At 41.5% G+C, this 27,111-nt stretch overlaps 1 protein-coding gene across 1 annotated transcript in view; it reads right to left on the bottom strand.

The window, feature by feature from the left end:
- Positions 1-8,089: 8,089 nt before the first annotated feature.
- The window catches only part of LOC133005651 (plexin-A1-like), a 216,688-nt gene continuing 197,666 nt past the window's right edge, over positions 8,090-27,111 (bottom strand). Inside the window, exons 24-32 of the mRNA XM_061075400.1 lie at positions 23,577-23,723; positions 22,762-22,921; positions 21,838-21,941; positions 21,644-21,740; positions 18,676-18,866; positions 14,692-14,861; positions 13,422-13,634; positions 9,964-10,114; positions 8,090-8,185 (exon numbers count right to left, since the gene is read on the bottom strand). Of these exons, the coding sequence (XP_060931383.1) occupies positions 8,090-8,185; positions 9,964-10,114; positions 13,422-13,634; positions 14,692-14,861; positions 18,676-18,866; positions 21,644-21,740; positions 21,838-21,941; positions 22,762-22,921; positions 23,577-23,723 (1,329 nt within the window). The remainder of the gene's footprint in view (positions 8,186-9,963; positions 10,115-13,421; positions 13,635-14,691; positions 14,862-18,675; positions 18,867-21,643; positions 21,741-21,837; positions 21,942-22,761; positions 22,922-23,576; positions 23,724-27,111) is intronic.

Below are 27,111 nucleotides of genomic sequence, written 5' to 3'. Positions count from 1 at the left end.
AGAGAGACGAGCAAAATAAGAAACAAGTACATTTCAAACATGGTAATCAGATGCCCGGATATGTGAGAAGAAAAAGCCAAACAGAGGGGCGCTGGGAGATGGTATCTGCTGTCAGTGAGAGTGTGTGCACCTTGTGGATTAATCTAAGCACTGCTCGCTTTACATGCTGTGACAAAAGTGCTGCAGCATGGAGTTCAAACAGTATGCAAGAGGCAAATTAAAGGAGAGGAAGGGGAGCGTGGAAGAAACCCCTGAGGAAACCATCTCAGCCTGTCTCTCTAAAAGACCAGAAACACTCCAATCTGCTCCTCAGCTTGAAACCTCTCCACGCACAGAAAGACACAGGAGTCTGAGACAGCCCTGCAGGTGGAAGAGAGAGGAATCTGGAGGAAAAAGGATTTTGAAAAAGCACTTAGGATAATAAAGTGAGGTCAATTCCATTCAGAACAAAGACAAGGTGTCTGTGATATCCAGGGCAGATTCTCTCTGGAGGTCTGAATCTCTCCTCATAATGGACTTTTTAATTGATTGATGGCTTGCCTGTCAAATCCTTTTGTTCCCATGGGGAGCGTGTGGTGCATTTTAAAATTTATATTTTCCAACTGGACGGTCAGAGGGACGTGACGGGGAAGAGGAGTTGATCTGTTTTGATATGATTTGCTCAGGAACGGAGGGATGAAGACAGAAATCACTCCCTCATTCAATAGTCCTTAGAGCTGGAATTCACTTGGGAGCAGAGACACTTATGGGTCATTTAGTCTACATCCTTTTGTTCAATGCTTTGTGACATTTTTGAGAATTCAAAAAAATAATGGTATTATTGAAAGCTATTTGCCAACTGTGTTGTTTTAAGTTTCTTTATTCTTGTTCAGCATGTGACTTCAACAGCCATAGAATTTAATTACGACTATAATCCTCTTTCCCTATACTTATGTACCCCTGCACCTTTACGTCTTTAATTTTAATATTATTATTTCTGTTTATTGCATGCATACTGTTTATTGTGCATTTATATATATATATTTTTTATGTTTTGCACATCACTACCCAATATGCACACTTGCTATTCTTTATATCCGTTGCTAACATTATACCAGATTTTTCTGTGTATACATGTCCCAGTCAGATTCATTACTTTTTGTGTGGTAGAAACGCTTCTGCTGTAGTCTGCCCCACGTTTCTCATGTGAGTTATGTTTGTGTGTAGTTGTGTTGTCAAACTGATGAAAATGCTGTATTCATTTCTTTGTGTTTTTTCCATGTGTGTCCTTAAATTCAGGTGCGCTGAGCTTTCTTGGCCACTGAACAAACCAGCTCCATGGGGTTTAAGACTGGAGACTGTGCCAGTCCTCAATCGTTTGAAGACACAGTCTGGTTCTTTACTTCTATTCATCTGAAGTATCAATCCCTCACCAACCATCGTCCTGTGCTACTTGTCTTTATCTTCTCCATTTTGAAAAATAAATAAAGTACTACTACCTGCAGTATACTACTGGGCTAATATTGCATTAGATGTAGTAACACAGTGTGTACAAAGATAAGGGTTTGTAAGTAATTAACCAAAATTGGGGCAATTGTAGGAATCATTGTCAATGTCTTCAGCAACATCACTGTAGCACAACTGAGTGAAAATCCACAGAGAAGCAGCAGCTTCTTCTTTTCCAGAATACATAGAGTACACAGAGTACAATAACAAGTCTCATATGTGCTACTTTTGATATTTTGAGTTCTCCTGTGGTGACGTGCACTTGAGATAAACTTAAAACTTGTTACAACTTTCAAATCCACAACTTTGAGGATATGTAGGGACAGGGAGGGGAAATAAAAACATCAGACGAGCCAGATTTAGCAAAAAACATGTTTAATCTCTCCTTGATGCGTGTCTATTTACACGTAATAAATCTGCAAAATAGGAAAGAGCAGGATATTTACACGGGCGTGAAACAGCCAAAACCTGTCACAGCAGCTTCAAGTCTGAAACTCTTAAAAAGGTATCAGAATTCATAAAGTATTAAAACTCTTAAGTTATTTTTTTTCTTTCTACCTCCTCTTAATCTGTGTGAAGATATTTTATGTCCTATATGCCTCTGAAATGTACTTTAATCAAACTCAGCAGGTGATGATGCCAGAGAGTTGGAGCTGGCGGGATGAAAAGCCCTGTTGAGGGGGATCAAATCTGAAATGGCAGATGAATGGGGGTTGTATTAAGGTTGTGTGTTGTTATGGGTCTGAGGTGGTGTCATTTTTGGTGGGTGGAAGTTGTACTGAAAAATAAGCACATTTACGATACACTTGTAAAGTTTTGGAAAAGCCGTGGGTTGCTAACACCTTGTTTCAGAAAAAGTTCGACATTTTGGAAGATGTTCTTTTTCACTTTTCTGCTGAGAGTTGGATGTGAGGACTGAAACCAGTCTAATGAAAATTAAGCTAGAAATAGTGGTTAACTTAGCTTAGCAGAACAGCTAGAATGGAGCACCAGCAAATCCAGTGCTGTTTAAAGGTTAATTGAACAAAAGACATTGTGTTCTTTCGATAATGGGAAAAATCCTTAAAGTCGTAAAGTCTTTTTATTTTATTTCTTTCATTTTTTATATCTACATCCACCTCTGCTTAACATAGCTAACCATCTTTATACACCTTATTGATATACACTTGCAACAAATATGTGCTAATTTTTTCTTGTCTTCTAGAGCTCCATGATGATGTCACTATTGTGTCTCTGTATTTAAAAGAGTGCTGCAGTCACAATGTAGTTAGCTTAGATAAAATTAGCATAAAGACAAAGAATAAAGCCAGTGAACCAAAGCTGACTTGATCAACAACAAGGTAAAATATTACAATATATTGTTTTAGGGGTGGTTGTGGTGGAGTTTCCTGTTAAAAGCTAGACCTCAATGGGTGTAGCAGGTATGTCCAGCATATTCCCTCAACGCACAAACTAATGAATTTTAGTTTATGACTAATTGAAATTGAAATACACAAGATGACAACTGGTTTACTAGGGCCAAGCTAAAGACCTCCAAATTTTCTCTCAGAAAGAAGTGAAATTAGAAAATTCCACAAATTACTGAAGTAAATTAACACAAAAATGTATGTTTTAAATATGTTTCTATGACCAACTTTTAACATCTGCCTTGAATCTATTTTTCAGTATGAGAAGGGGCTGACAAAGCTCAGAGAACAGCTCTGTCGGTCAATGAGAGACTCCTTCATCATTTCATCACTGTCTTTTTCTGTGAAAAGCTGAATGCCACAGATGCAACAGAATGGAAAATGAAGCGGTAACATTGCCTTCAAAGCGCTTCCTCTGCCTAGCCCAAGTCTTTTCATCTTTTACCCCGACAAGTGGTGAAGCAGAAAACAAGAGGCTGAGAAACAAAAGCACCAGAGACCAAGTGAGTCTTATCCCACCATCTTGCTAAACGTTTCCTTTTCTTTTTTACACCCTTACAAAGTTATCAACAAGGCTTAATAAGCCTCATTACTCTTTTTCCAGATCTCTAAACTTATCTTTACAAGCCTTTAACACAAGAACAAATGAGCAAGTGAATTGCTGTCAAAACACCCATTTAAATTGAACAAAATGTGTTGATGAGTGCCTGTACATGGAAGTAATGTCTCGATTTCAGCAATCATCAGCCCTAGAAAACCAAATGACTTCCTAGTTATTTAAAAGACTGTAACTGAATGGTGAAACCAGTTTTGTGGAAGTGCTGAGAAGCAGATGGATCAAAGTTAATCTCCTGTCATGGAGTTCCTCTCCTGATGTGGATGACGACAGCTTTGGTCTGCTGCCCTGCATGTTGTTTTTTTACCCTGTGTAGATCAGTGGTTCAAGTATGGAAGCACAAACAGTACGTCTCAGTCTGTCCAAACACATTCATGCTGTCAGATGAAACATGGCGTTTCAGTTTGAACTGCAAAAAAATATACACTGCATTTTTTAAAGGGTTTCTTTACACATGCTAATCCCTCAAAGGTAATGTGGTTTTGTCGGAGTCAAGAGCTTTCACTTGACAGCAGCAAAATGTGTTTGGCTTGGAGGCTACACAATGTCACTGATGCTAAGTTTGCCTTATAACTTCAACTGAATATTAAGGAACTGAATATCTTTATATTACAAACCTGTTTTCTCAGCTGAGGGAAAATATAATGTTAGTTTTTCTATAGTTGGGAAATGGGATTCAAATAATGAATCCTTGTCATCAACCTAAAGATTAGCATGTCAATTTAGTAATCACCTCATGTGCGGCAGCGGTGACCTTATTTACCTGATGGCTCTCTTCAAAACTTGATTTTTATTTCCCACTTTCCTTTTAATAGGGAGGCTTTAATTGGAGGGAGTGCTGCTCAAAAGACACAATCCAAAGGGTCTAATATGAAAAATAGTGACGGCCAAACACACTAAATGAAATATCACCCTGAATTTAATTCTGTGCCAGCTGTGACTGAACAATATCACTGGGTTATGTTCATTAGTCTGTTTAGTGTTTTGTATCATACCAGGTGCCTTCTGAACAGAAAGTCCTTCTCAGGGTCTGAACCAAGGTTTGGGTTTTTGTTACATCATGTCGGCCAACATCTGACCATCTGACAATTTTGCAATGTTCTGTGGTCATCACATCCATGTTCTGCATTGCTCTTTGCCTGACAATGGTTTCATGTGGATTAATTATGTTGGCAGCCTTTACTGCTTGAAAGGAGAAAAATGAAAGATTTAACCTGCAATCATAATAATAGCATAGTGGTAGAAGAAAAAAAATCTTATATGGATAACATGATTCAGTTTGATGTTGACCCAAACCACTTCTTCTGTTTGGACTTGAGTCTGTCTCTTCAATAAAAACCAAAGAGAATTCTCACTCCTGCTATTTGGGTTCAGACCAACCTTAAAAGTCCTAACGTCCAAACTAAACAAGGCAGGTGTGGAAGCATCCCTTCTATACTGATTTAAATACAATTATTTCAGTTCAATTACATGACTTGAACTGATAACTTAGTTTAGGAATCAAAAAACATGCTGCCTAGTGTCCTTATTATTACATTAATATTAAAAATCTTTTCAAGTTTTCCTAGCTGGCATTTTAAACTTCAGTTTAAAACAAGTATCTATCCAGCAAAGGTTAATTAGAGACACTGTAAAATGAAGACAGGAGGTGTGAGTCTCATTGTAGATAGATGACAACTGTGTTGGAAAGTATACTTGAGTTTCCTTGGCTGTGTTGGATTGTACAGAAGAGCAGCACTCACTGCAGTCATAAGGATCTATTACCAAGATAGAAAAACCAAAGTAAGTTAGTAATAACTGCCATCTCTCACTTTGCTCTCCTCGGACTGTCTAAGTGTAAGAGGGGATGATAACTCAAGTGGTGCAGTTTAGCATAAACCTAGCAGGCCAGTTCGCAGACACCCCCCAGGTGTCTGCAGACTCTATGTTATTCAAACTGGGATGAGTACTCTGGGGTTCACTGATTGAAGGGTCAATTCCACTGTACCACAGGAAGAAAAAAAACTGAGGGAAGCGCTGTTGAACAGGAAGGAAAAGAAAGGATAAATCCATACTACCCTATTTCATTTGAAAACTGCACTTTCCATCGAAAACGATCATCTCTCCACACAAGCGTTTTGGCTGAGGATGAGTTTTAATTCCGGTTCATACTAACATGCCAAAAAACTCAGACATGCATGTGTTGGTGTAAACAGGAATTGTTCGAATATCAGCTCCTTTTCGCATGTGATCGCTTTTATCATAGTTAAATGCAGAACCCTTGTAATTGATTATCCATGTTGTGTTCTACACTGGTAGCCGAGGCTAATGTTGGTTGCTAGTCGTGTGGACCCAGGCGTATTTGTGGCAGAGTTGATGTGTTTTCAAACAAAAACATAGTAATGTGGATGTAACCAAAATTATTTTGATGCATTGGTAACTGCAGCATTCTTGTAAATCTTATGGAAATCAACCTGTTTCACCATCTCCTATTTTCTCTGTTATTAAAAGAAACAAACAGGGATAAGTAGTTCACTTCATCTGATCTAGTTGTTGATGAGTCTGATCTGCTTCTCATGGATGAATGACAGTTCATCAAACATGGAGTTTACATGACATTACCCCGGTGTGTTTATCACCTGTCAATCTTATTTTTTTCTCTAACACTGTCATAGGAGAAAGGAATGTCTTGTCCATGTACGCATGTTTTTTCTGAGCACTGCCAGTTTATGTGGTGCAGCACGTACTTCACTTTTTTCTATACCCCTGTAAAACCACAGAATGAAAAAAAAAGGCCTTCAACTGGTACAAAAACACCACTCACATGAATCAAGCTACATTTCATTATCGCTTCATAAACCACATTCACATTTCAAAAATGGAGCCTTGAGCTTTTACCGTATTCACTGCAGACTAAGAAAAAAAAAAAATACAAGCCAAAGTTCGACAACACTGTTTCACTTTCTTTTGCATCACACCAAAAACTAGCCTTCATGTCAGATGGCACATCTAATAAAATGTTTCAGACAAGAGGGGGAAGGCTATAAAACAAGATCAAGAAGTTGCAGAGAACATGTGCCACGGTTCAACCTTGACGGCTGCCTAATTCCTCCAGTGGTCCGACCACCACACAGCGACCAGGCTGGCCTCCACAGAAATGACTTCATCTAAATCAGCTGTATTTGGTTGCTTCAAAACAAATACAATAGCACTGTAGGTCGGTCGGCGCACGGGCGACTTCCAGACACCATTTGTCCTTTCGCCAGTGATGTAGCACACAACTAGCCAAAGACCTCATGAAATATAGAAAGTGTCTGTAATTATATATATATATGTATATCTTTGCCAGTTACCTATTTTTTAAACTCTCACTTTCAGTCGGTAAGCATGGCAACATTTCATGATAGCACATTTCATCGAACGAAAAGAAGTCTCTTTGCACTAAACAACATTCAAAGGAAAACATGGCACAGGACAACTTTTTCCTCATAATTTTTCATCTCGGAAATATCAAATCCTCTTGTCAAACTTATCTTTTGTACATTAAAATGGAAAAGGAATTCAACTTCTCATTTGTTTTAAAAACAAAAGGTTTGTATTTATATATCCATATATATATATATATATATATATATATATTCATATATCCTCTTCTCTCTTTTGATTTAGCTTTGTTGTGCAAATTCAGCAGTAACACAAGTGGCACAGCACTAGGGAGAGTAGGCAGTTGAGGGAGCAACGGAATCGAATACAATAACAAATCAAAAGCCGAGTGGTGAAACTGAGGATGTCCTTTCTCAGAGATCTTGTTGATAGAGAGTCAGTACTGGAGGAAAAGTTTCCCTGCAAAGTCCTTCCTCGTGGTTGCTCTGCGGTGGCAGCCAAGTGTCCTGCTGAAGTGTCTTTGAGCAACACACTGAATTTCTACCAGCTCCATGGCAGCTGCTCTGTAGCTGTGCCTGACCACTGACCTCCCCCTGGAGCGCAGCAACAGGAAAGAGAAAGGGATCAAGTATAGAGATATCACCTCCTGGATTTATATTAGCCCACAGTTGCTATTGAACCGTAGCTCTGGCTGTGGAAAGCGACTCGCTGGTGACTTGTACCTTTCCCCCTGCAGGGTTTCAGCTCTGCGTCCAGCTCCATGAGTTTCTGGTGGCCACTGTGCATGTACCGCTCCTGATTGTGGCCAAAGTACCCAGCTGCTGCCCCTATAGGACTCTCCATGTGATGAGGGGCCTTGATGAAAATGAACTCTCTCCTGAGCTGAGGACCATATCTGCTGAGGCTGTCGGTGCGTTTGATTTGGTTGTTCGGGGGCTGGGTTGGTGGCTCAGAAAAGGACAAAAAAAAACAAAAAAAAACACCAACCCTGCCAGCGGGGCTTTAGGTCCAAACTTTGCTATCTCTCCAGTGTGCTGCTGCTGGGTGCTTGTGTCCTGGCAGTCTTTTCTGCTGCTCATGTTTGTTGTTGTTTACAAGGGCGACAGCGAGAGACGTCAAACGTCGAGGGTCTAAATGTCACGGGGCGTCAACGGTTTGTCAGGGAAGGTGTGTTGGTTGGCCAGTTCTCTGCTAGCCGTGGAGTGTGATTGGCTGGTCCTCAGCTGGCCAGAGCCATGGTGTCGATCACCTGCTCCAGCTTTCCGCGTAGCCGCTGTCTGCGCGACTGTTCGTCCTTCTGCAGCGCTGTGAGGATCTGGACACAAATACGGAGAAAGATGATAAATTCTTTATATCTTGGTGCATGCAGCAAAGTCATTAGCCACAAATGCTCTGTGGCTAATGTCAGAGTCTCTGTTAGTGATCACATTTTAAACGGATGCTGACAGCACGGAGATGGTTAGGAGGGCAGGTGTCTGGGGGAGGGGGATGTACACAACTGCATGATCAAGGCTACTTGGAGAGGGTGTGTGTGTGTGTGTGTGTGTGTGTGTGTGTGTGTGTGTGTGTGTGTGTGTGTGTGTGTGTTGGTGTTTTATTATGTGGGCCTTGAACAGGGCAGAGAGGAGCCGGTGCAAAAAGACTGTATTTATGTGTGTGTGCATTTGTCCTCTCTTACTGAAGTGTGTGTGTGTATCAGCAGGCAAATTTGAGCGTGTACATTCATGCACGCACTTTTTTGTGTGTGTGCGCGTGAGGTCAGGGCATGTGTCAGAGGGCGACTGTGATTGTGCAGCTGCCTACATCTGTATAATAGGCTGTAATGAAGGGGAGTATTTGGTTTGAATGGAGACACCTGCAGCCAGCCAGCGTAACCACTGTAATACTGCTGCTACAGAGGGATGAAGGGGAGGGAGGGAGGGAGGAGGGGAGGGAGGGAGGCTGAGACAACTTATCGGTCACCACATAAAAGCGCGATAAAGCTGGGGAAGGCACAGGTTGCAAAGGACACAGGGCTGTCCATCAGAAGCGGGTGGAGGGTGAAAGGGGGGTGGTGGGGGGGGTGGAATGAACCGCAGTGACGCATGGGAGGGGGAAATAAAGGGATGGAGAGGATGGAGGATAATGAGGCAGGGAAGGATAGAAGGAGGGATAAGGAGATGGAGGAAGATTAAATAGCTTGGAGGGTGGGGGTGTGAGGGGGCTCTCTCAGTCATTTAAGTCTTAATGGGTTGGATGAGGGGCCATGGAACAGATTTAAGGCTAAATTATCAGTCCACTTAAACAAGGACATTAAGCGTGCACACACTCACATGCACACACACGTTCAGCAGAAGCAAGTAACACACACATTATTTGACTAATTAATCCTGCCTTCTTCTCTGCTTGGAAAAACATGAGGAATGTACATCTTGATCACATATGCAAAAATAGTTAAATATTTGTCATATACACTAATTTATTTGCTTTGTTGCTGAAAGTTACATGAAATTCTATATTTTTTTCTTCTCTCTTTATTCAAGGGCTTTGGGCTTTCAGTTTTAGTTTTAGGGTTATTAGTACGTATTGTTTTCAAGTTCCGATTTTGTAAGGCTTCCACTCGAAACCTTGCGCTTGCACTCAGATGAACCCGCTTGTGCTTACATTTGCTGCGCTCCAACTTCAGCTCTTCACCACACGCTGCTTCTGTGCCTGTGTGAAACCTCTGCTCTGATTTATCCTCAACTCTCTGATTTTTATCATATATATCACATATTAGCATATGTCCAAAAAATATCAAACTGTTCCTTTATCAGATATCAGAACCCACTTTGAGCAGAAATGTGGAGTTTTAATCAGCCGGCAGCAGCTGTGGGACACTGTACATGTCGAGGGGGGGGAAATGAAAACCACATTAATTTAATGTGGCTCCGTTAGGTCTGTAATGTGTTGAGCTCATGCCTTAATGTGCATCCTAATGGTGATAATACCTTCCAGCCTGTACCACTGGTTATCAGTGTAATTGAATTAAAATGACCTCATGGTATTAGTCAAGGCAAGTGAGGAGGGTAGTGTGAGGGGGGGAGGGGGGGGTTGGGAATCGACGGAGCCCACCTCGTCTTTGTATTTGATGATGTAGGAGTAGATCTCGTGCAGCGCAGACATGCTGTTGAACTGGCTGAGGTGCAGGCGGGACTGCTCTGCTAGGTAGGCACTCATGTCCTGGTCGCTGATGGCCGGCATGCGGGAGATGTCAGAGTAATACCTGGAGGAGACATCAGGCAAACAGGAAAACATCAAGAAAACATCTGTATTACGTCCAAAAGCGTACACACTTATTTGATTCAAACAGAGTCTGAGCATGAATATCATGGTCATCCACAATAGCTTTTTGTTAAATAATATTTAGCAGCGTGAGCTTTCCAGATGGGTTCTCTGTAGACCTCTTCATCTGTTGTGGCCCGAAAGGTTTGGACATATAACTATGAAATCTGCAGTAGCCTCTTTTTTTTTTTACAAAATAAAAAATGTAAAACAAATCTGTTGAGTTCTGTCAATTTGCCATTAGCTGTTGCCTGAAAACATTGACCATACTTTCCGGGTTCCGTGTCCATGAGATTTTTTTACTCTAATCGATTACACTTGCATGTTCTCATTTCCATTCATACTAGAATGAGGGTCTGCACGGGTGTGGCGCTCCATTGTTACGTACCTTATCCAACATTCAATTCCAGTAGGTGGCGCTAATCTGCTATAAGGTTTGTTTGTTAACTGCCATTTATATAAAGATGACTCCTGGACTGGATAATGTTGAGCAATAACATCTATCGTACCTGGAGCATGCACACATACAGTCAGCTTGGTCACAGCTACTGGGCTGCACGTGGACAAGGGGTCCGTGCAAACGCTAGCATGGATGGAGATGAGACGACAGTAACGTCAGGATGACCGGGGCAGACCCCAGTGGACTGGCAGACGTGAGAGTTAGAAATTCACTTAAAAGAAGGCAGGTGCCCGATAGTTTTCCTTCTGCATTGACAAAAATTTTCACCGTACAAGTAAACATTGCTTGTGTAAACAAAAAATGGATACAGAAGGCCTTGCTCTACACATAAAAAAAGATTTAGTTATTTATGTACAGTCCCTCATGTTGAGCGTTGACTTGCACCTACTGAGGTCCGCTCTGTCTGAGCAACAACCTTCACATTATTGACTCAGTGTTGTTGGCCGCAGCAGAGGAGCAAAAACTCCAGTAAATATGTAGCAGGCGGTGAATAGCACAGTATATTGAGAATATATACCAATATTGAGTTGCACCTGAACCTGCCTGCAGGATCCATATCTAAACTATCTCAAGGTTTACTGCAGCAGGGCAGTCTGAGGTTGAGAGTGGGTTAGGAGGCATGAGCGAAACGAGGTTTAATTGCACCCAATTAACCCTCTCCTATAAATCCCTATCTCTGCCTCCAAATGCTCTCTGCAAGCCGCAGGACTTACTGTAGCACAGTCAAACCTGTTGTTGTCCAAGTGCATGAGTGCTGCAGCGGCAAGAGGAGAAGGGCAATGCACTTTGGATATATCATTTAGTTTTGAGCCACTTGTTTTACACATAATTATCCCCATTTGGCAGATGATGTTTCCTGCCCAGCTCGCATTATATCTTGAAAATTTCAGTATCAGAATAATCAGAACATCTTTACATGCGGTTGAAGACCCGGCAAGGCAAATTGTCAAAGAGTGAAGGGAGATAGTTGAGCCTTTTTCAGACATTAACTGTCCCTACAATTTGGTCAGGACTTTCTCAGGAGTTTGCCTTTCACATATTTAATTTAATTAAATTGTATTTGTATAGCGCCAGATCTTAATAATAATTATCTCAAGGCACTTTACATTAGAAGGACAAGACTTTAAAAAAATTATAAAGAAACCCACAATGAGCGAACACTTTGAACACTGTGTAGAGAAAAATCTCCCCGATTAACTGGAAGAAACCTCGAGCAGAACCAGACTGCCTCGACAGGTTGGGGTGAGCAGAGAACAATGTAGAAAAGAGGAAAGAGAAGAACAACGTAGCACAAGACGTGTTCACAACAACACAGAAATCACCAGAGCATTCAGGTGAAGGGTGGATGTAACGTTGCAATGCAGCTGCAAAGATCAAGTTTTTGATTGCGGCACATAACTTTCGGTGCTGAATAAAAGATGTGGCGTGCACCAGAGGATGTATTTCAGCGTGCCTCTGTTTGGAGAGAGGGCGAACAGCTGTTACAAATCCTTTATTCACCCGGATGTTTCCTCTCCAAACTTGATTCTTAACAGGTGAAGTGGATTTTAAGGTCATAGAGTGTTTTTTCTTGGATCTGATTCATAGGGTCAAGTGGATAATGTCACAGGCAGAACTGGTAGTTTTACACTGTGTGAACTTCACTGATTAGACATTAACACTATTGTTGTGTCAAAGGTGTATATTTTTTTTTTGTAAAAATAGACTGTAAGACTGTTGTACTCACAGCACATGATTGCTTCACATCAATTTAACCCAGCTCCAATCTTTGATTTCCAGAACCAGATAAAGTTCAACCTGTATTTTTGGGAGTTACAGCTTTTTTAAAATCTTAATACCGTGTTATAACCTTGATCCCATGACTCCACGGCGCTTGTCACATTATCATTCTTCACCTTCCACCCAAATTTCTCGATAACCAGGCTCCCTCCTCTGCTCCACCACCACCACCACTCTCTCCTCCAGCCTCCGCTCCTCTGATGCCAACCTCCTGTCACCTCCACTCAGGACCAAGCACCAGACCTGGGGCGACAGAGGCTTTTCTGTAGCTGCTTCCTCCCTCTGGAACCCTCTCTCCCAACCATTCAGAGGCTGCACTGACCTGCCAACCTTCAAAACATCGCTCAAAATTCACCTCTGCAGAACTGCTTTTATAAGATATATGATGTAATTCATATTTCCACGTATTTGCTTTTATTGGCTCTCTCTGGTTTTAACCTATAATGTCCTCTTACTATTATTATTCCACCAGCTCATAAGTACAACAGAGTATTTGTGCTTGCCAAGTTCTCCTTCGACTGGATCAAAAATCTTGAGACGATTAATCTCATTGTCTTTTGAGAAAATAAGAAACCTCATTGAATCCATCATGTATAAACACAACATGTAATCAATGATACCTGTGTATTAAAACCACTATCACACATCTCCTACTCTACCGAAGAGGCAATTTAAGTATTTTGTTATTTCTGTAACCCATACTTAAGTATAATTTAACAGGCTGCTCCACATTTCATATTTTAATGCAGGTTTTTTCCTCCTGATTTGGAAACTTTTGTCTTGTGATATTACAACTTTCTTCTTGTAGAGACATTAATCTTGTTAAAGTATGACTTTTTTGTAATACGTTTTTGTAAGATTACAACTTAAGTCATGCAATATTAACACTTTATTCTCAAAATCTTTAAGTGGCCCTAATACTTCAAGTCGTAAAAGGAACTAAGTGAGTTTCTAGTTGAGTTTTTTGTGGATTTGCACGTCAGTTTGTCTGTGTTATACTTTGACCTACCTCTCCACCCAGCTCTTGTAGTTGGGGATGTCTTTAGCGTAGAGAAGCTTATTTGAAGGTGAGTCTTTTCCCAGTTTGTGTTCTGATGTTGAACAGGAGTCCATGAAGGTCTGGGCCACCACAGACAGACAGGCGTCTGTGATGCTGTTCTTGTGAATGTCAAATACAAACTGGGGGTTCTTGATCACGTTCACCCAGAAACGCAGAGGAAGACTGCAGAAGGTAAAGAAACACACATTTACAGGAAGCACATTATAACTGGTAATAGCCTGTATAACTATGTCCCTTGTGACTGGTATTTAACTTACTTTGTTCAAATTTTAATATCTGATCAGTGCATTGTGTACATTTAAACCTTGTGTTTATTCTTATCTCACTCAATAGGTGCTATGATCTCAGGTGATGTGTCAGTTGTCTGGTCAGATGTCTCCCATCAAATAAATGGGAATAAATAATGTATGAGAAATAGCGCAGCACTAATTTAAAGATGTTCTGAAGTCATCCAGTAAATTACGACCAAGCGTACGATATAGCAGCTATTTGACTTGTCTGTGCATTTTGCAGACTTGCAATCACTGATTTAATGACTTAAGTTTGAATAACTATTCACAGTAATATATACTTTCCAGGCATTAGCAGATGGGATGCAGAACACTATCATTATCACCACATTCTATTACATAACAAACTCAGTTACTAGGCCATTTAAATACACTTTGGCCACTAATTACCACTGTCCATCCATTATTACAAAGCCCCCATAAACACTGTGATCTTGGGGTAGTAAGCACACTTGGAACACAAGTTTATGGAACATCATCTGGGAAGAAAAACTTTGAGTGGTATACAACTCTGTATAACACACGGAAAATGTTAATGTTGAAATGATCACAGTCTATGCTATCAAGTGTAGTGCTGTAAATTAATTAAGTAAGAAAATGATTGAAAAACATCAATCAAAATTCCAAAGTCCAAGGTGAGGAAGAGTTTTGTTTTGTCCCCAAACCTAAAATCAACCACATGTTATCTTATATATTATGTTGAATCAATTAAATGTCACATAAAACAATGAAAAGCAACAAATCATCACATCTGAAAAGCTGGAAACAAACGTTTGGTATTTTCATTTGAAACAAGATGACTTAAATAGTATATATGCTCTAAAACCTTCAGTGTATTCCATCTTGTAATTCTAACTGTAAATCCATGGCAATAGTTTGTTTCAATTGTTAAATGTAAAAAGAGAGAGAAAGAAAACTATCTCACTAACCAGTTGCTCTTCCAAGTGTGTCGTACGTCGTAGTCATTGATGGAGTGTTTGTCGGCCTGCTCGTCCAGGAAGTCGAACATGTACTTGATGGCGAGGGGCAGCGCACTGCCTCTGTGTGCCGTGCTGAAGATGGTTTCAAACAGGTCGTCCACAAACTTCTGTAACGTACCCTGAGTGGTAGAGTGAGAAAAGTGAGAAAAGAATATTAGATTCCATTTCGTAGTTTTTATTCAAACTAGTGCAGTGCCCGTCTGACACCTGCCTGTTGTTCTGTTCTCTGGTCCTGTGTAACTGCTCTGGAGCTACTTCAGAATTATTCCTTGTCACTTTTTATTGTTTGTGTGTCGCGGAGTGAAACTTTTTGTTCATCCTACATGGTTTATCTGCAGATAAGATATTGTCAGTGTTTTTCATAAAATTTAAACTTATTATCTTATTTTATTATTATTAGTAGGTAAATTCTGTTTTTTGAAAGGTTTTTGTAACCACGATTTTAATTTAGTTAGTCATTAATTGTATTTGTAAATGTAACTGTATATTCAACTATGCTTGGTAATCAGTGTTGTTCCATAAGAATGAGAGAACATTTTAGTTTAAGACGAGCTTGAATACCAGTTGTCACAGTATACACACCATAAGTTGTGTTTTTAGTTTCCTGTGAACAAACATATGGTCAAGGTGGCTGCACTATGTCTTATACGTTTAACTGAATACATTCAGTAGGCCACCAGATTTCTTTTCTCTAATATATTTTGAAATTTTAACGATATTTACTTATTATGGAAACCTTTGTATTAGAGGTTAAGACAATAAGAACATGTCAGTGAGAAGGCAGAGGCTGATAAATAACAGTGTGACAGTGCTGTGTGTCAGAATATAGTGAACCACTTCGAGCCACTTGTGTCCACAGCCCCTGAATGGGCCATATGTGTGTATGTTTTCACTGGGAATGGTCCCACTGTGAATCACAGCAATAACTTAGGCTTTGTTACTGCCTTGCGCTGGTCACTGAGCTGCACAGAATCACAAACAGGAAGCCTAGCTCCTCGACCCGGACTCTCCTCCAATGACAGCTCTTCAACATAAATGGGACTGAATTTCCTTAACAACACATTTGTTTCCCGGTCTTCTCCGGCTGGCTGAATCTATTACTGCAGAAATGTTTGGGGATCGCATTTAGTCAGCCTTCCTGAAATGGAACAGGAATGAATTCTGTCCCAGTTACGGATCAAAGTGCTGAGATGTGCATAGATGAGACATCTGGGCAGGCAGACGCACACAGACAAGGACAAGATGAGCTACTCAATTATATTTGCCTCTCTGTTTTTTCATCATGCGTGGCCAAATCTTCAATCCCTCAACAAATTACCTGTCTCCTGACACCTCCTGTATCTGCCTCTCTGCACTCTGCACCACAAGCCCACCTTTTATTAATCTGTTTTTTCTTATTACCAGTGGAAATTGAAAAGCCGACTCGCTTGTAACTGCTGCCCATTGCTCGGCCCCCCCTTTGTATGATTAGGAGACAGAGAACTGAGAGACACAAGGAAAAATGTGTTTGTGTGTGTGTGTGTGTGAATGTGTGAGTTGCGATGGTTACGGTTACAGTTATGAGCTTGGGAATTAATGTCATCCATGAGTGTCCTCACAAGGATAGACGTACAGGTATATTGGTTAACTGTTTGGTTAGCACAAATCAGAAAAAAAGGCTTTGTCAATCAAGACAATACATACAATACTGCTATCTATCACCAACCATCAATCATGTGGTTATGCACGTGATAAATGCTTCACTGGCTCTGTTTATGTTTGGTAAAATGCTTTAGTACAGATCTCCTAAGTGCAGTTTATTGATGAAGCTGACTCTAAACTTGAGGAAGAGACTAAGCAGAGACTGCCTGTGAAAGAATTAGAACTAAATGTAGCCGCGTCTCCCTCGGCTTCACCGGAGTCTGATGTGAGCAGGATCATCCATCTTGTTTTGGCCTTGCGTGAAGATGATTTGAGTCGGTCGGAAAAACACCAAATTGGTCCAAAGATGTGTGGACACTTTTACTGCAGTCCTTACTAACGGGTAAAGTCCAGGAGGTTTATGCAGCGTTGCCTCCTGAGATGAGCCTTGATTGTGAGAACGTTAAAGCTGGTATTTTGCAGCATCTGAACTTGTGCCAGAGGCTTATCGTCAGAAGTTCCGCAAATACAGAAAACTTGAGTTTCAAACCGATGTCTAGTTTGCTTGCCAGAAAGAGGCAGTATTTGACAGATGGTGCTCAGTGCAGGGTGTCAAAACGTTCAGTGATCTTAAAACCTTTTTGCTCTTGGAGGGGTTAAAAAGCTGAGAGGGCTTCCACTTTCCATTAATGAGCATAAGACTCACACATATTCAGATGCTGCGATTCTTGCGGATGAATATGTTCTCACTCACAAATCTGTGTTTGGTGAAAAGGTTGCTGTGCACGCTCGGTTTAAGGATAGCGGTTCAGATAACGGTTTGACTGCTTTTGTGGTGCCGGCTCAGGTCAGTGTCTCCAGTGGGGCCTAAAGGGAGATCTGCTAGAGAGAGCCAAGTTTGTTTCATTGTAAAAAAACGGGGACATATCATTGAAACTTTTCATGCTTTGCAGAAGAAAAGCCAGTAAGCCAGGTGGTGCCGTGGTTGATGTTAGCCCTGGTGAAAACATCTATGGCACAAGAGCAGCTGGCAGACAGTGTGGCCTCCAACACGGCAACTGTCAGTTCTGTCATTTCCTTTGTGGAGCTGTCCAGTGCTGAAGGGGTTTGCCCTGCTGTGCCCTTTGCTGTCCGTGTATGTGTGTGTGTTTGTGTGTGTGTGGGTGTGTGGTGGTGGTGGTGGTGGTGGGGGGAGCTCTAGAAGTTCTTCTCTTGGTTAACACCCTGCTAATTCTGATCACTTCTGATTTCTGCAACTTGACTGTCTGCACTCACCACAACTTCCCTGTGCTCCTGCAGTATTTGCTTGTCAACAATCAGTGGCTGACTCGAGTGGGAGAAATTGCTTCGGTGTCTCTGTCCAAAATGTCTGTGGCAGGTATGATGTTGTGGCAGATACATTGCTGCGCCTGTTATTCATTTGTATTGGGATTTCTTTTTCACGTTTGTTTGTGTATGTTGGTTTAAGAGAATCATCGACTTAGGGTATTTTGTCTTTTCTTTCTCCTCCTCCTTTCCTCACTCTTTCTTCTCACAGGTATGAGTAAGTGTGATTACGTACATCTGGACCATCCACCCTTCATGGTTGGTCTAGATGTTCCCAGTTTTCTTTTCTTAATGTCCAGGCCTCAATTCTTTTATTTTTATTTTTTTTTTAGTCGTGACTCCAGCGTGGTGTCATCTTTTAATGTTGCAGTCACAGTGTTGAGCCTAAGTAAATTTATGAGGCTTTGGCCATAACAGGACCCAATTGTGCTTTCGTGTCTGACTACTTTGCTAGACAACCCTTCCCTTCGCTCCCTGGCAATTTGCTTTGTGGTGTGTCTTGAGACCTGGAAAAGTCCACACAATTGGTTCCGGCCTTTTCTCCTCTCTGAAAACGGCTTTACTTGCTTTCCGGATCCAAGTTTCAGTTTTTCTCTTGAAGATTAACAGCAGTCATACCACATAATCAGTTTCTACCTTGAAGTAATTCGAATGCAATTTTAAAGTAATACTTGAAGCTTGTATACCATCTAGACGCTTCTCCTTTGCAATGTACTTGTGTTCTGCTCAATGCCTCTGAAAGCTTACAGCTGGACAAACATTCCACAAAATGCTTAATGGAAATGTCAAAGGTATATAATTTACCTTATATAGGATTTTAAGACCCCTCAAGGACAGTCAGTGTGAGTACTTTCCTCCACATCTACAACCTTAAAGGTTCCATTAGTCTGAGTTCTAGTGTTGGGTTTGAGTGTCCCTCTGATCTTCTAAGTGCTGTTTGAGAAAATAACAACACAGAGATGTGCGGGTTCATTCCCTGCGTCTTACTTTTGTGGCGAGCAGCCTGGTCAGGTAGATCTCAGAGACCATCTTGCTTCCCCGGTCGCCCTCTCTCTGGTCCGAGTGGTCGTGGTTCTTCACCAGATGCCACAGTTTGGTGCCACTCTCCAGGTCGGGCGTGATCATGGGTGTTCTGGATCGTAGGCTGTCTGGACTGCTGGCTGTCCTCAGCATACTCTCTAAATCCACACACACACAAGACAGATTGATTATATCAGCTTTATGTCAGCTTCCTTTTGAAACCGTGGTGCAGTGAATGCAAAGGGGCTAATTTGCCTTGTTAGGGCCATTTTACCAGACCAGTAAATACCCCCAAACACACTTGAATATCTCTCCCCCACCATTTCTCTCTTTGCTGCTTTCATTATTCATGGTGTGGGTGTCAGAGTTGATTAGAGTGAAGCAAAGAGATGCATATCTATAACCATTCCATTAAGGGTTGAGAGAGAGGGAGGAAGGAACAAGGGAGGTGAGGTGCACTGGGGGGGAGATGACTATCTGCTGAGTAGCTCCGATCCTGGGGGAAGGAGGGAATATGGAATGGATGGATGAGAGATAAAAGAGAAAAATGTTGCCGCGTGGCGCAGACGCGGAGAGGAGTGGAGAGATGAAGGGGGGGGGGGGGGGAAATGGACACAAAGACTAAACATCTGGGGGGAGAGAGGGGTGAAATGGAGAGTAATGGGGGAGCACAGGATAGAGCAGTGAATGAGGCTGAGCGGGATTATGCTAGTGCTGTTGTTGCTCTTGCCAGCGGGGTGCGGAGTGGCTCTGATACCAAACCTATCATTATCATCACTCACACACACACACACACACACACACACACACACACACACACACACACACACACACACACACACACACACACACACACACACACACACACACACACACACACACACACACACACACACACACACACACACACACACACACACACACACACACGAAAGCAAAAGCAAGGTGTGACACTGATCCATGGGCTGTTTTTAAAGATGGATGATGCCTTTCCACTTCCTCAAACTATCAGGAAATGAAGCCAAAATATCCCAGATGAACGCTGCAATCTGTGCAGTAGAGATCAGGGGGTGGAGCTGTGGTAATGACGTCCCACTGATAGATGTAGTCGACCAATCAGAATCAACTATTAGTCCTGACATTTCAAAATGACATTTTTGACATGTACTCTTCATTTTTTCTGTTTGTTTAAATTTTTTTTATTTCTAATGCAGATTATTATCTCATTGAGAGCTATATAATTATCACCCTATTATATCAAATAATGTTCTGGAGAACAGTAACATTTACAAATCTAAAGATACATGATAAACTGGACGAGGGTCCTCCCCTGCTCCAAGCCAAGTTTGGTCAGAGACAAAGCATTACACTTCACTCACCACGTAACACACCTGCTGCAGGAGAGAGGGAGTGATAGCTATGCTCGGGAGAATTCCAAAAACGGCGAGCTGAGCAGGAAAGGGAGGTCAAAATAATTCACTGAGCCACAGCGGTAGAGGCAGATAAGACACGGAACACAGCACAGCATGCACACACTCCCTTACAGTGAAATTAATATGTTCACGCAATGGGAGTCATACAACCTCATGAATTAGAAGAGAGCCTAAACATAAGCCAGTCTGCAGGAGCAGTTTACAGCAGGAGCTTTGTTGTTCACAGCAGAAAGACATTTCTTCATGCTGGTCAACAATCACACGTAGAGCTGATCTTTATGATAACCTCATGAATTTCAGTGGACCATTACCTTCTCTATTGGCTGTGTGTGTGTGCGTGTGTGTGTGTGTGTTTGTGTCACTATCTGCGTCACTTATTGATTGAGCTTGCTGAAACACTGTCATGAATTGCCTCAGCCCAGTTTGACCAAACTCTGTGAGCTGACTTGAAAACTATGTGTGAATTATTCAAGGAGCAGTTGTGTAGGAATGATTTGTCCAAAGCTTCTCGATAATTATAAGTGGTTTCCATTGTATAAATGTCAATATGAAAGGTGGAGGTGAAAATAGCCACCTTCATATGCGATGTCATTGAACAATGAGCTGCTTTCGAGGTATTTTCCAGACGGGTTTTATACGCGAACGCAGATGTCTGAGTTGGCCACCGAAAAATGTCACCGGATTCATTCTTCATGTCCTACACGCTCTCCACAGGCAACACTCCTCGAGTGTGACCAGGACAATCTTCTGCTGCATTATTCATATGTGAAAGGAAAATACCCTGAACCAGTATTCTACGAATTTCTGAAAACGGCTAAAAAGACATTGGCTAATAATATTCCTAATTTTGTTGACGACCTCCACTTCTCTCTTTGTCTCTTCTGGGCTTATTTTTCTCCTGTTTTCAGGTACCACAACCGTCACCAGAGTTAATTCAACATCAATGCCAAATTGAATTTCATATCATAGACAAACACAGGAGAAGGGGATAATACCTTCAACAAAACATTTTTCGTCTTTAGCAGTAATGTAAATGTAAGGATAATTTCCTTCTTAGTAGCAGACAAGGTTTGAGTGTCTTCTAACTACAGAGCCATTTATCTTCTCCATATTCAAATTTTCTAGTGAAGTATACAATATTAATGCTGGGCATCTATCTGTTTATCTGACTGCCAGGGGTCCTCCCTTTCTCTGCCTCTCTTCTCTTTCACTCTGTCAGCTGGGATCAAGGTGTCTACTCTAATGCCTGTTATTTATGGACTGCTTGGAAATAGCCATGGAATAGCCTTGGCCCGGGCTGATAGCAGAGGATAAAAAGGATTGCCATTCACTCAGAGGGAGGCGGGAAAAAAAAAAAAAAAAAGTACGGCAGCCAATCATGGCAATGAAAAACAAAGAGAAAGAGAGAATGAAAGAGCAATGGAGGGTGCAGCGGGAGGAATGGGAATCATAGACAGAATGATTTAAATAGGATGAGGTGAAGAGGAGAGCGTGAGCCGTACCGTATCTGCTGAGGCTCTTGGTGAAGGTGGACGAGTTGGAGATGTTGTAGGCAGAGTTCTGCTTTGGCACCAGGGCGATCACTGAGCCGTCCGTCACCTGCACAAACAGACACACAACAAAATACAGTATGAGAGCGACTTAGCTAACAGCTCCTGCTCGTTCCTGTCTGCAGTGCACGCCGGCGCTCGTGTACCTGATAGTGAGCCAGGGTGTTGAGGCGCTTCCAGTCGTTGTCGATCTTAGTTGTGACATCTTCATCTTGCAGAATGATTCTGGCCATCCGACCTTGACGCCATTCTTCAGGAAAAAAAGGAAACGGAGGATTAGATAAACACAAGTTGTCAGTTCTTAAGCTACAAACAAACAACAAACAGTGAAGTATGTTTTCTTCATTTTCTTTATTCCTTAATCACAACCGTTGCAGGCTTTGAATATTGGCAGTGCATGTATTTGTGATGTGTTTGCAGTGTACTCATCCAATTCTTTGAATTGTAGTCGCAATTTAAAGATGCTCAAATCAATATTTTCAAATGACCAATGTCTCATAGGCCTCTGCAGCTCCTCTCGGCTCCATGAAACCTTAAAGAGGTTAGCTGCTCTCAGCTTATGATTTAGCTTTTAACTCCTTTTTCCAACGTGTATATTTTTAGTTCTAAGTACTAAATGGCTCAGAGCTTGTGACTATTGCTGATGAACATGTGGAGCATTTACAGAGCCACATGTTTTCCTCAGGAACTGGTGAGACACGAACAGGACTCCACATCAATGCACACTGTGTCTGCAAAATATGTAGGTGAGCAACCTTATAAGGTGATAATAAGAAAATGTTGTGTTCACAGGTTTCTGCACTCTCCCAAAGTAGTCAAAATAAAATTATCTTATATGTAATACCAATAATGTCAACTAAAATCTAGTCACCTGAGTTTGATTCAAGTAAACATCCAACACATCTCCAGCTCTGTTACGACCACTGACATTAACCAGCAGTTGAGACAAGTGCAACAAATAACTCCTCATAGTACAGCTAACTTGTACAAGTTATGATTGTGTTTTTTGGGCTGAAGTGATAAAATCCGTGCATTTTTCATTCATGCATGTGCAGCACTGTGCTTCTTACCCAGGTCCATATCAGACGCCTTTGGCCTTTGTGAATAGGGGCTGCCCTTGTACACAGCATCGAGCAGCTTCTCTTTGACCTGAGTGATGGTGTCACAGTTCAGACACTTGACTGTCACCTCTGCGGAATTCTCATTCTCTGGGTTTACACAGTGCAACGTCTGGCAGAAGAAAAAACAAAATGGAAAGAGAAAACATAAATTAGGTTTAAGCAGGAACACTGCAAGTTATATACAATAACATGAGGCTTTGCTCAATTCAGAGCTAAAAGTAAACAAGGAATGACTTTAATGTGCATTATACTGAATCAGGAACTGTGCATAGATGTTGGACGAGTAAGGGCCCCTCTGTGTAAATTGTGGCCCCTATATGGCCCCTGATGATGAAATTCTTACATTCACCACTGCAGTAGCTATATTATCATCCAGGCATTTTCCTAAACTGTTTGTAAAAATTAACTGAGAGTTTAATGAGGTTCGTCTGTGTGGTTTCTATTCCAGACCTGTAGTTCTTTTTTTGGACAGACAAAGTGAATAACACAGTAATAAGGTTGGGCCAGTTTTCAGACGGATCACATCCTCTCTCCAAACATAACTGGTGCTGCAGCTTCATGTTTCCCCTGGACCCAATCCTGAAGCAACATTCCACATCCATTCAGGGAAAAAGAGGCTCTGTCGTTTCTTACTGCTGATTACTTCCAGTTTGGTTTTAAAATCTTCATCTTTGTCAAATGTAACTGAAATGTAACGAGTCGTGCAGTGATTCAGATCGGATAGGACAGCCGCAGAACCCTGGAGACACTGTGAGTTTACTGACCAGTGTTTTGTAGTCAATCTGCTGCCTGATGAGCTTGTCCTCACTGAGGGAGTAGCGGGCTTCTCCTGTGATGGCGTCGATGGGTCCCTTCTCCATCTGCTGCTTCATGGCACAGTAAAGCATGAACAGAGGCTCCCCAGCACACTCCTACAGAGAGAGGGGGAAACAGAAGCTCTAGAGTCAGTGGTTCTCCTTTCTTGTTGTCTCTCATTTGAGTAACTGGTTCTGTATCACAAGCCTGTTTGCTTGGTCTGTGGTAACGCTGGTTGCAGCTTTCTTTCTCAAAAAGCTAAAGTGATGCTGAGTCGCAGCAAGTAAAGACCGACTGCGACAGAACCCTGAAACTGTGCCACCCCTGCTGCACAAGGATCTGTTCACCTGTTTATTCAAAGTTCAGTGGAGCTGTAACCACAATCAGCAGCCATTGTTGCTGTTGTAATTGACAACGTCGCTTTCGTGGATGAGACCCAGTCGCGCTAGAGAGAACTGGTCGACTGTTAATTTAAAATGTATTAATGTTGAACATATCATGTGCAAAAAACACCAAATTCAACGCTACATTTTAAATATCAGACCTCAAAGTAATGTCTCGCAACATGAAGGACACTGTGGTGCTACGTAAAAATCTCTTTTGTCTTGCGGACTTAAAGAGTGAAAGCAGCTGTTATATAAAGAACCTTTTCAGGTCTCCCGCATTTGTTTACATCCCAGAGTGAGTCTTATGTGACTAGACCCAGATGTTATAAATATGTTCCCCACTTCTCCCTCTATCAAAGACACTTGCCAATCAATACTGTAATTAGTCATCACTCGGGCCTAAAGGAAAACACTCCCGACCGAGGCAGCGGCAGTTTAGAGAGGGGAGAGAGGACACATCACAGCCAATACTCATCCAGACGAGAGTTTAATGATCGACCGTGCCGTGCTCAGGGAGATACTTCAGGCTGTGTGTTTGTGTGTGTGTGTTTGAGAGAAGGAGCCAGATGAGAGGGGGAAAAGTACTAATTTATCTGTTTCACCTTCAAGCACACTCAACAAGTTGCTTTTTCTTTGTATCACGCATTCCTCCTTTTTCTCTGGCTTCCCCCCTCTCTCCCTGTGATACCAATCTTCCACCCTTTACTATTTATTTAATCTTCCCTCTCTCTTTCCCTCAAATTCACTCACACAGTATTTTCTTCCTGTCTCTACCTTTGATTTGATGCAAACATGTAGGATGTATGTGATGTTATCATAGATGTAGAAATGGCTGCTCCCAAAAAGAGAAGCCAAAGCGTCTTCATTGGTAGCTGGTGGTTGGCTGCACTAAATAGAACTCACCTCCTCCTTGTTAGTGGATAGGACAATGACTCTTTTTTCTCAATGATGGTTTCTGTTATTTCAGGTAGTTATTATGTGCTCATCGGTCTAGTAAATTCGATTTCAATTATTTGATAATGAAACGGAATGAAACGTCGTGATTGACAGCTGAGACTGACTTGTGATCGGTCAAGTGTATCTATAAATGGGACCTGGCGACCACAGCTCCATCCAAGTGACAGCATGGCTAAATATTGGCTCAAAAACTATTTGGTTATTCCTGCTGATGCTGAATTTGTCAATCTATCCACTAAGGTGGAGGTGGTTGTGGCTCAGGAGGTGGAGCAGAGCATCTACTAACCACTTCGTCACCAGCTCCACCAGTCTTATTGCCAAAGTGTCCTATGGCCAGATATTGAACCCAAAATTGCCCCTGGTGGCTATTGTGTAATAGAAAAAGAGGAGGATATATAAGTGCTGTATGAATGTGTGGGTAAATGGGTGAGTGCAATTTGTACCTTAAAGTGCTTTGAGTGGATCAATAAGACGAGAGAAGTGTTATATAAATACGGACGTTTTACCATGTTTGTAAAGAAGTGCTTTTGGGATGTTTGTAAAAGGAGGACAGTTTAGAAAAGAGTATGCTTGAAAATACATCAATTCATGTTAGCACAATGGCGACTTAAGACTGATGGAAAGATATTTGTATGATTTACTACTGTCAGATGAGTTTAATCATTTAGTTTTCCTCTCAATTTCTACCTTTAAAAGGCATCACCATAGAGTTTCATGTTTTCTTTTCTTTGCCTTATTAGACTACAATGATATGCATAATGCATCCGGGTGAGAAATACTGAATATAACAGAAAATTGTTTTTGTTTACAAGAAATATTTCCTAACCTCAAAGGTTAGAAAAACACCCACAGAAGGGTTCAGGAAAATTTACAACTTATTCTTACGTTGTATTTAACAAAAAAATCTGATATTTGTTTTTCTGTGTAATTAAGAAGAAATATTACCTCAAACATGGAAAGGTCAAACCCTGAACTGTCATGGATCCACTGCAAATGGAAAATTGCTAAAGTTGCTTGATTGCTGGCTAAATGTCGCTAGACGATGTAAAATTTGAATTAGCATATTTATGATGTCATCATGTCGCATGCAAGGACAAGCAAGGGGATCAGGGCTTGATCTGTTAAAACTCAAAATAGATTTCAATTAGACGATACCAAAGTGGAAGTGATATAGCTCTCCCTATATTTGATCTCAGAACAAGTTTCTGTCTCATAAAATATCTAATATTGCCTCTGCATTCCTATCATACTTTCCTGACAACTTGTCATTCCTTTTTCATATGCCCCCCCCCCCCCACCATTATTTTAGTTATTCACTATCAACATTAATTTAATAATTCCAGAAATCATTTTGTGATGTGCTCAATAAACTTTAAGAAAAAAAGAAAGAAAACCACAACAACCATCACCAAACACCATTCTAAAGTATTGGTAAAAGTTATGTTCAATAGAATGTTAGTTGTACAGAAACATAATTTCCAGTTAGAGGATTGTCTCCTTCGAATATCTTGTCTACTTTACTTTCACTCTTTTTCTGTCGTTACTTGAACGCTGCCCCTCCTCCACTCTTGCTCCTCCTCTTACATTTGCTACACTTAACTGTCTCTGACTCTTTTCCTCCCACATCCTCTCCCCTCACTTCCTCCCTGCAACACTCCCTCCCTTGCTTCCTCCTAATTGTCGAGACTCCCTCTATTCTTCTTCCCTCTCCCCACCACCTCTAACCCCTTCTTCTCCTCCCTCCCTCCCGCCTCTCTCTCTCTCCTCGCTCCCTCGTTCCAATGCCATATGCTCTAAGAACCTTGTTAGCATCTGGGCCAATTAGGTGGGTAGCTAGCTACTAACGAGACAGAGGGAGTATACATCACACTGTTGTGCTCTTGCTTTGTCTTTCCGCCTTTGCTGCTCGGCTGCTGCGCGTGTTCCGACAAAATGTGCCTTTCCTCCACACCGCCGTCATTAGGGCTCCCTGATTGTATACTGATATTTACATTTTGAGGATATAATGAGGGATTGCTGTTCAGGGAGATACATAGTCTCTGAGTCCTACACCACTAACAATCAATGGAAACCAAATCGGCAATGCATGAGTCATGGACACTGTGTCTCTTATTTTCTAGGAAAATAAACCTAAAAGTAAAAGGGATTTAAGTAACAGTTT

This window comes from Limanda limanda, chromosome 7, assembly GCF_963576545.1.
Source record: "Limanda limanda chromosome 7, fLimLim1.1, whole genome shotgun sequence".
Taxonomy (NCBI): Eukaryota; Metazoa; Chordata; class Actinopteri; order Pleuronectiformes; family Pleuronectidae; genus Limanda; species Limanda limanda.
The sequence above is the reverse complement of the archived record's forward strand: the minus strand, read 5'-3'. Positions and strand labels throughout refer to the sequence as shown.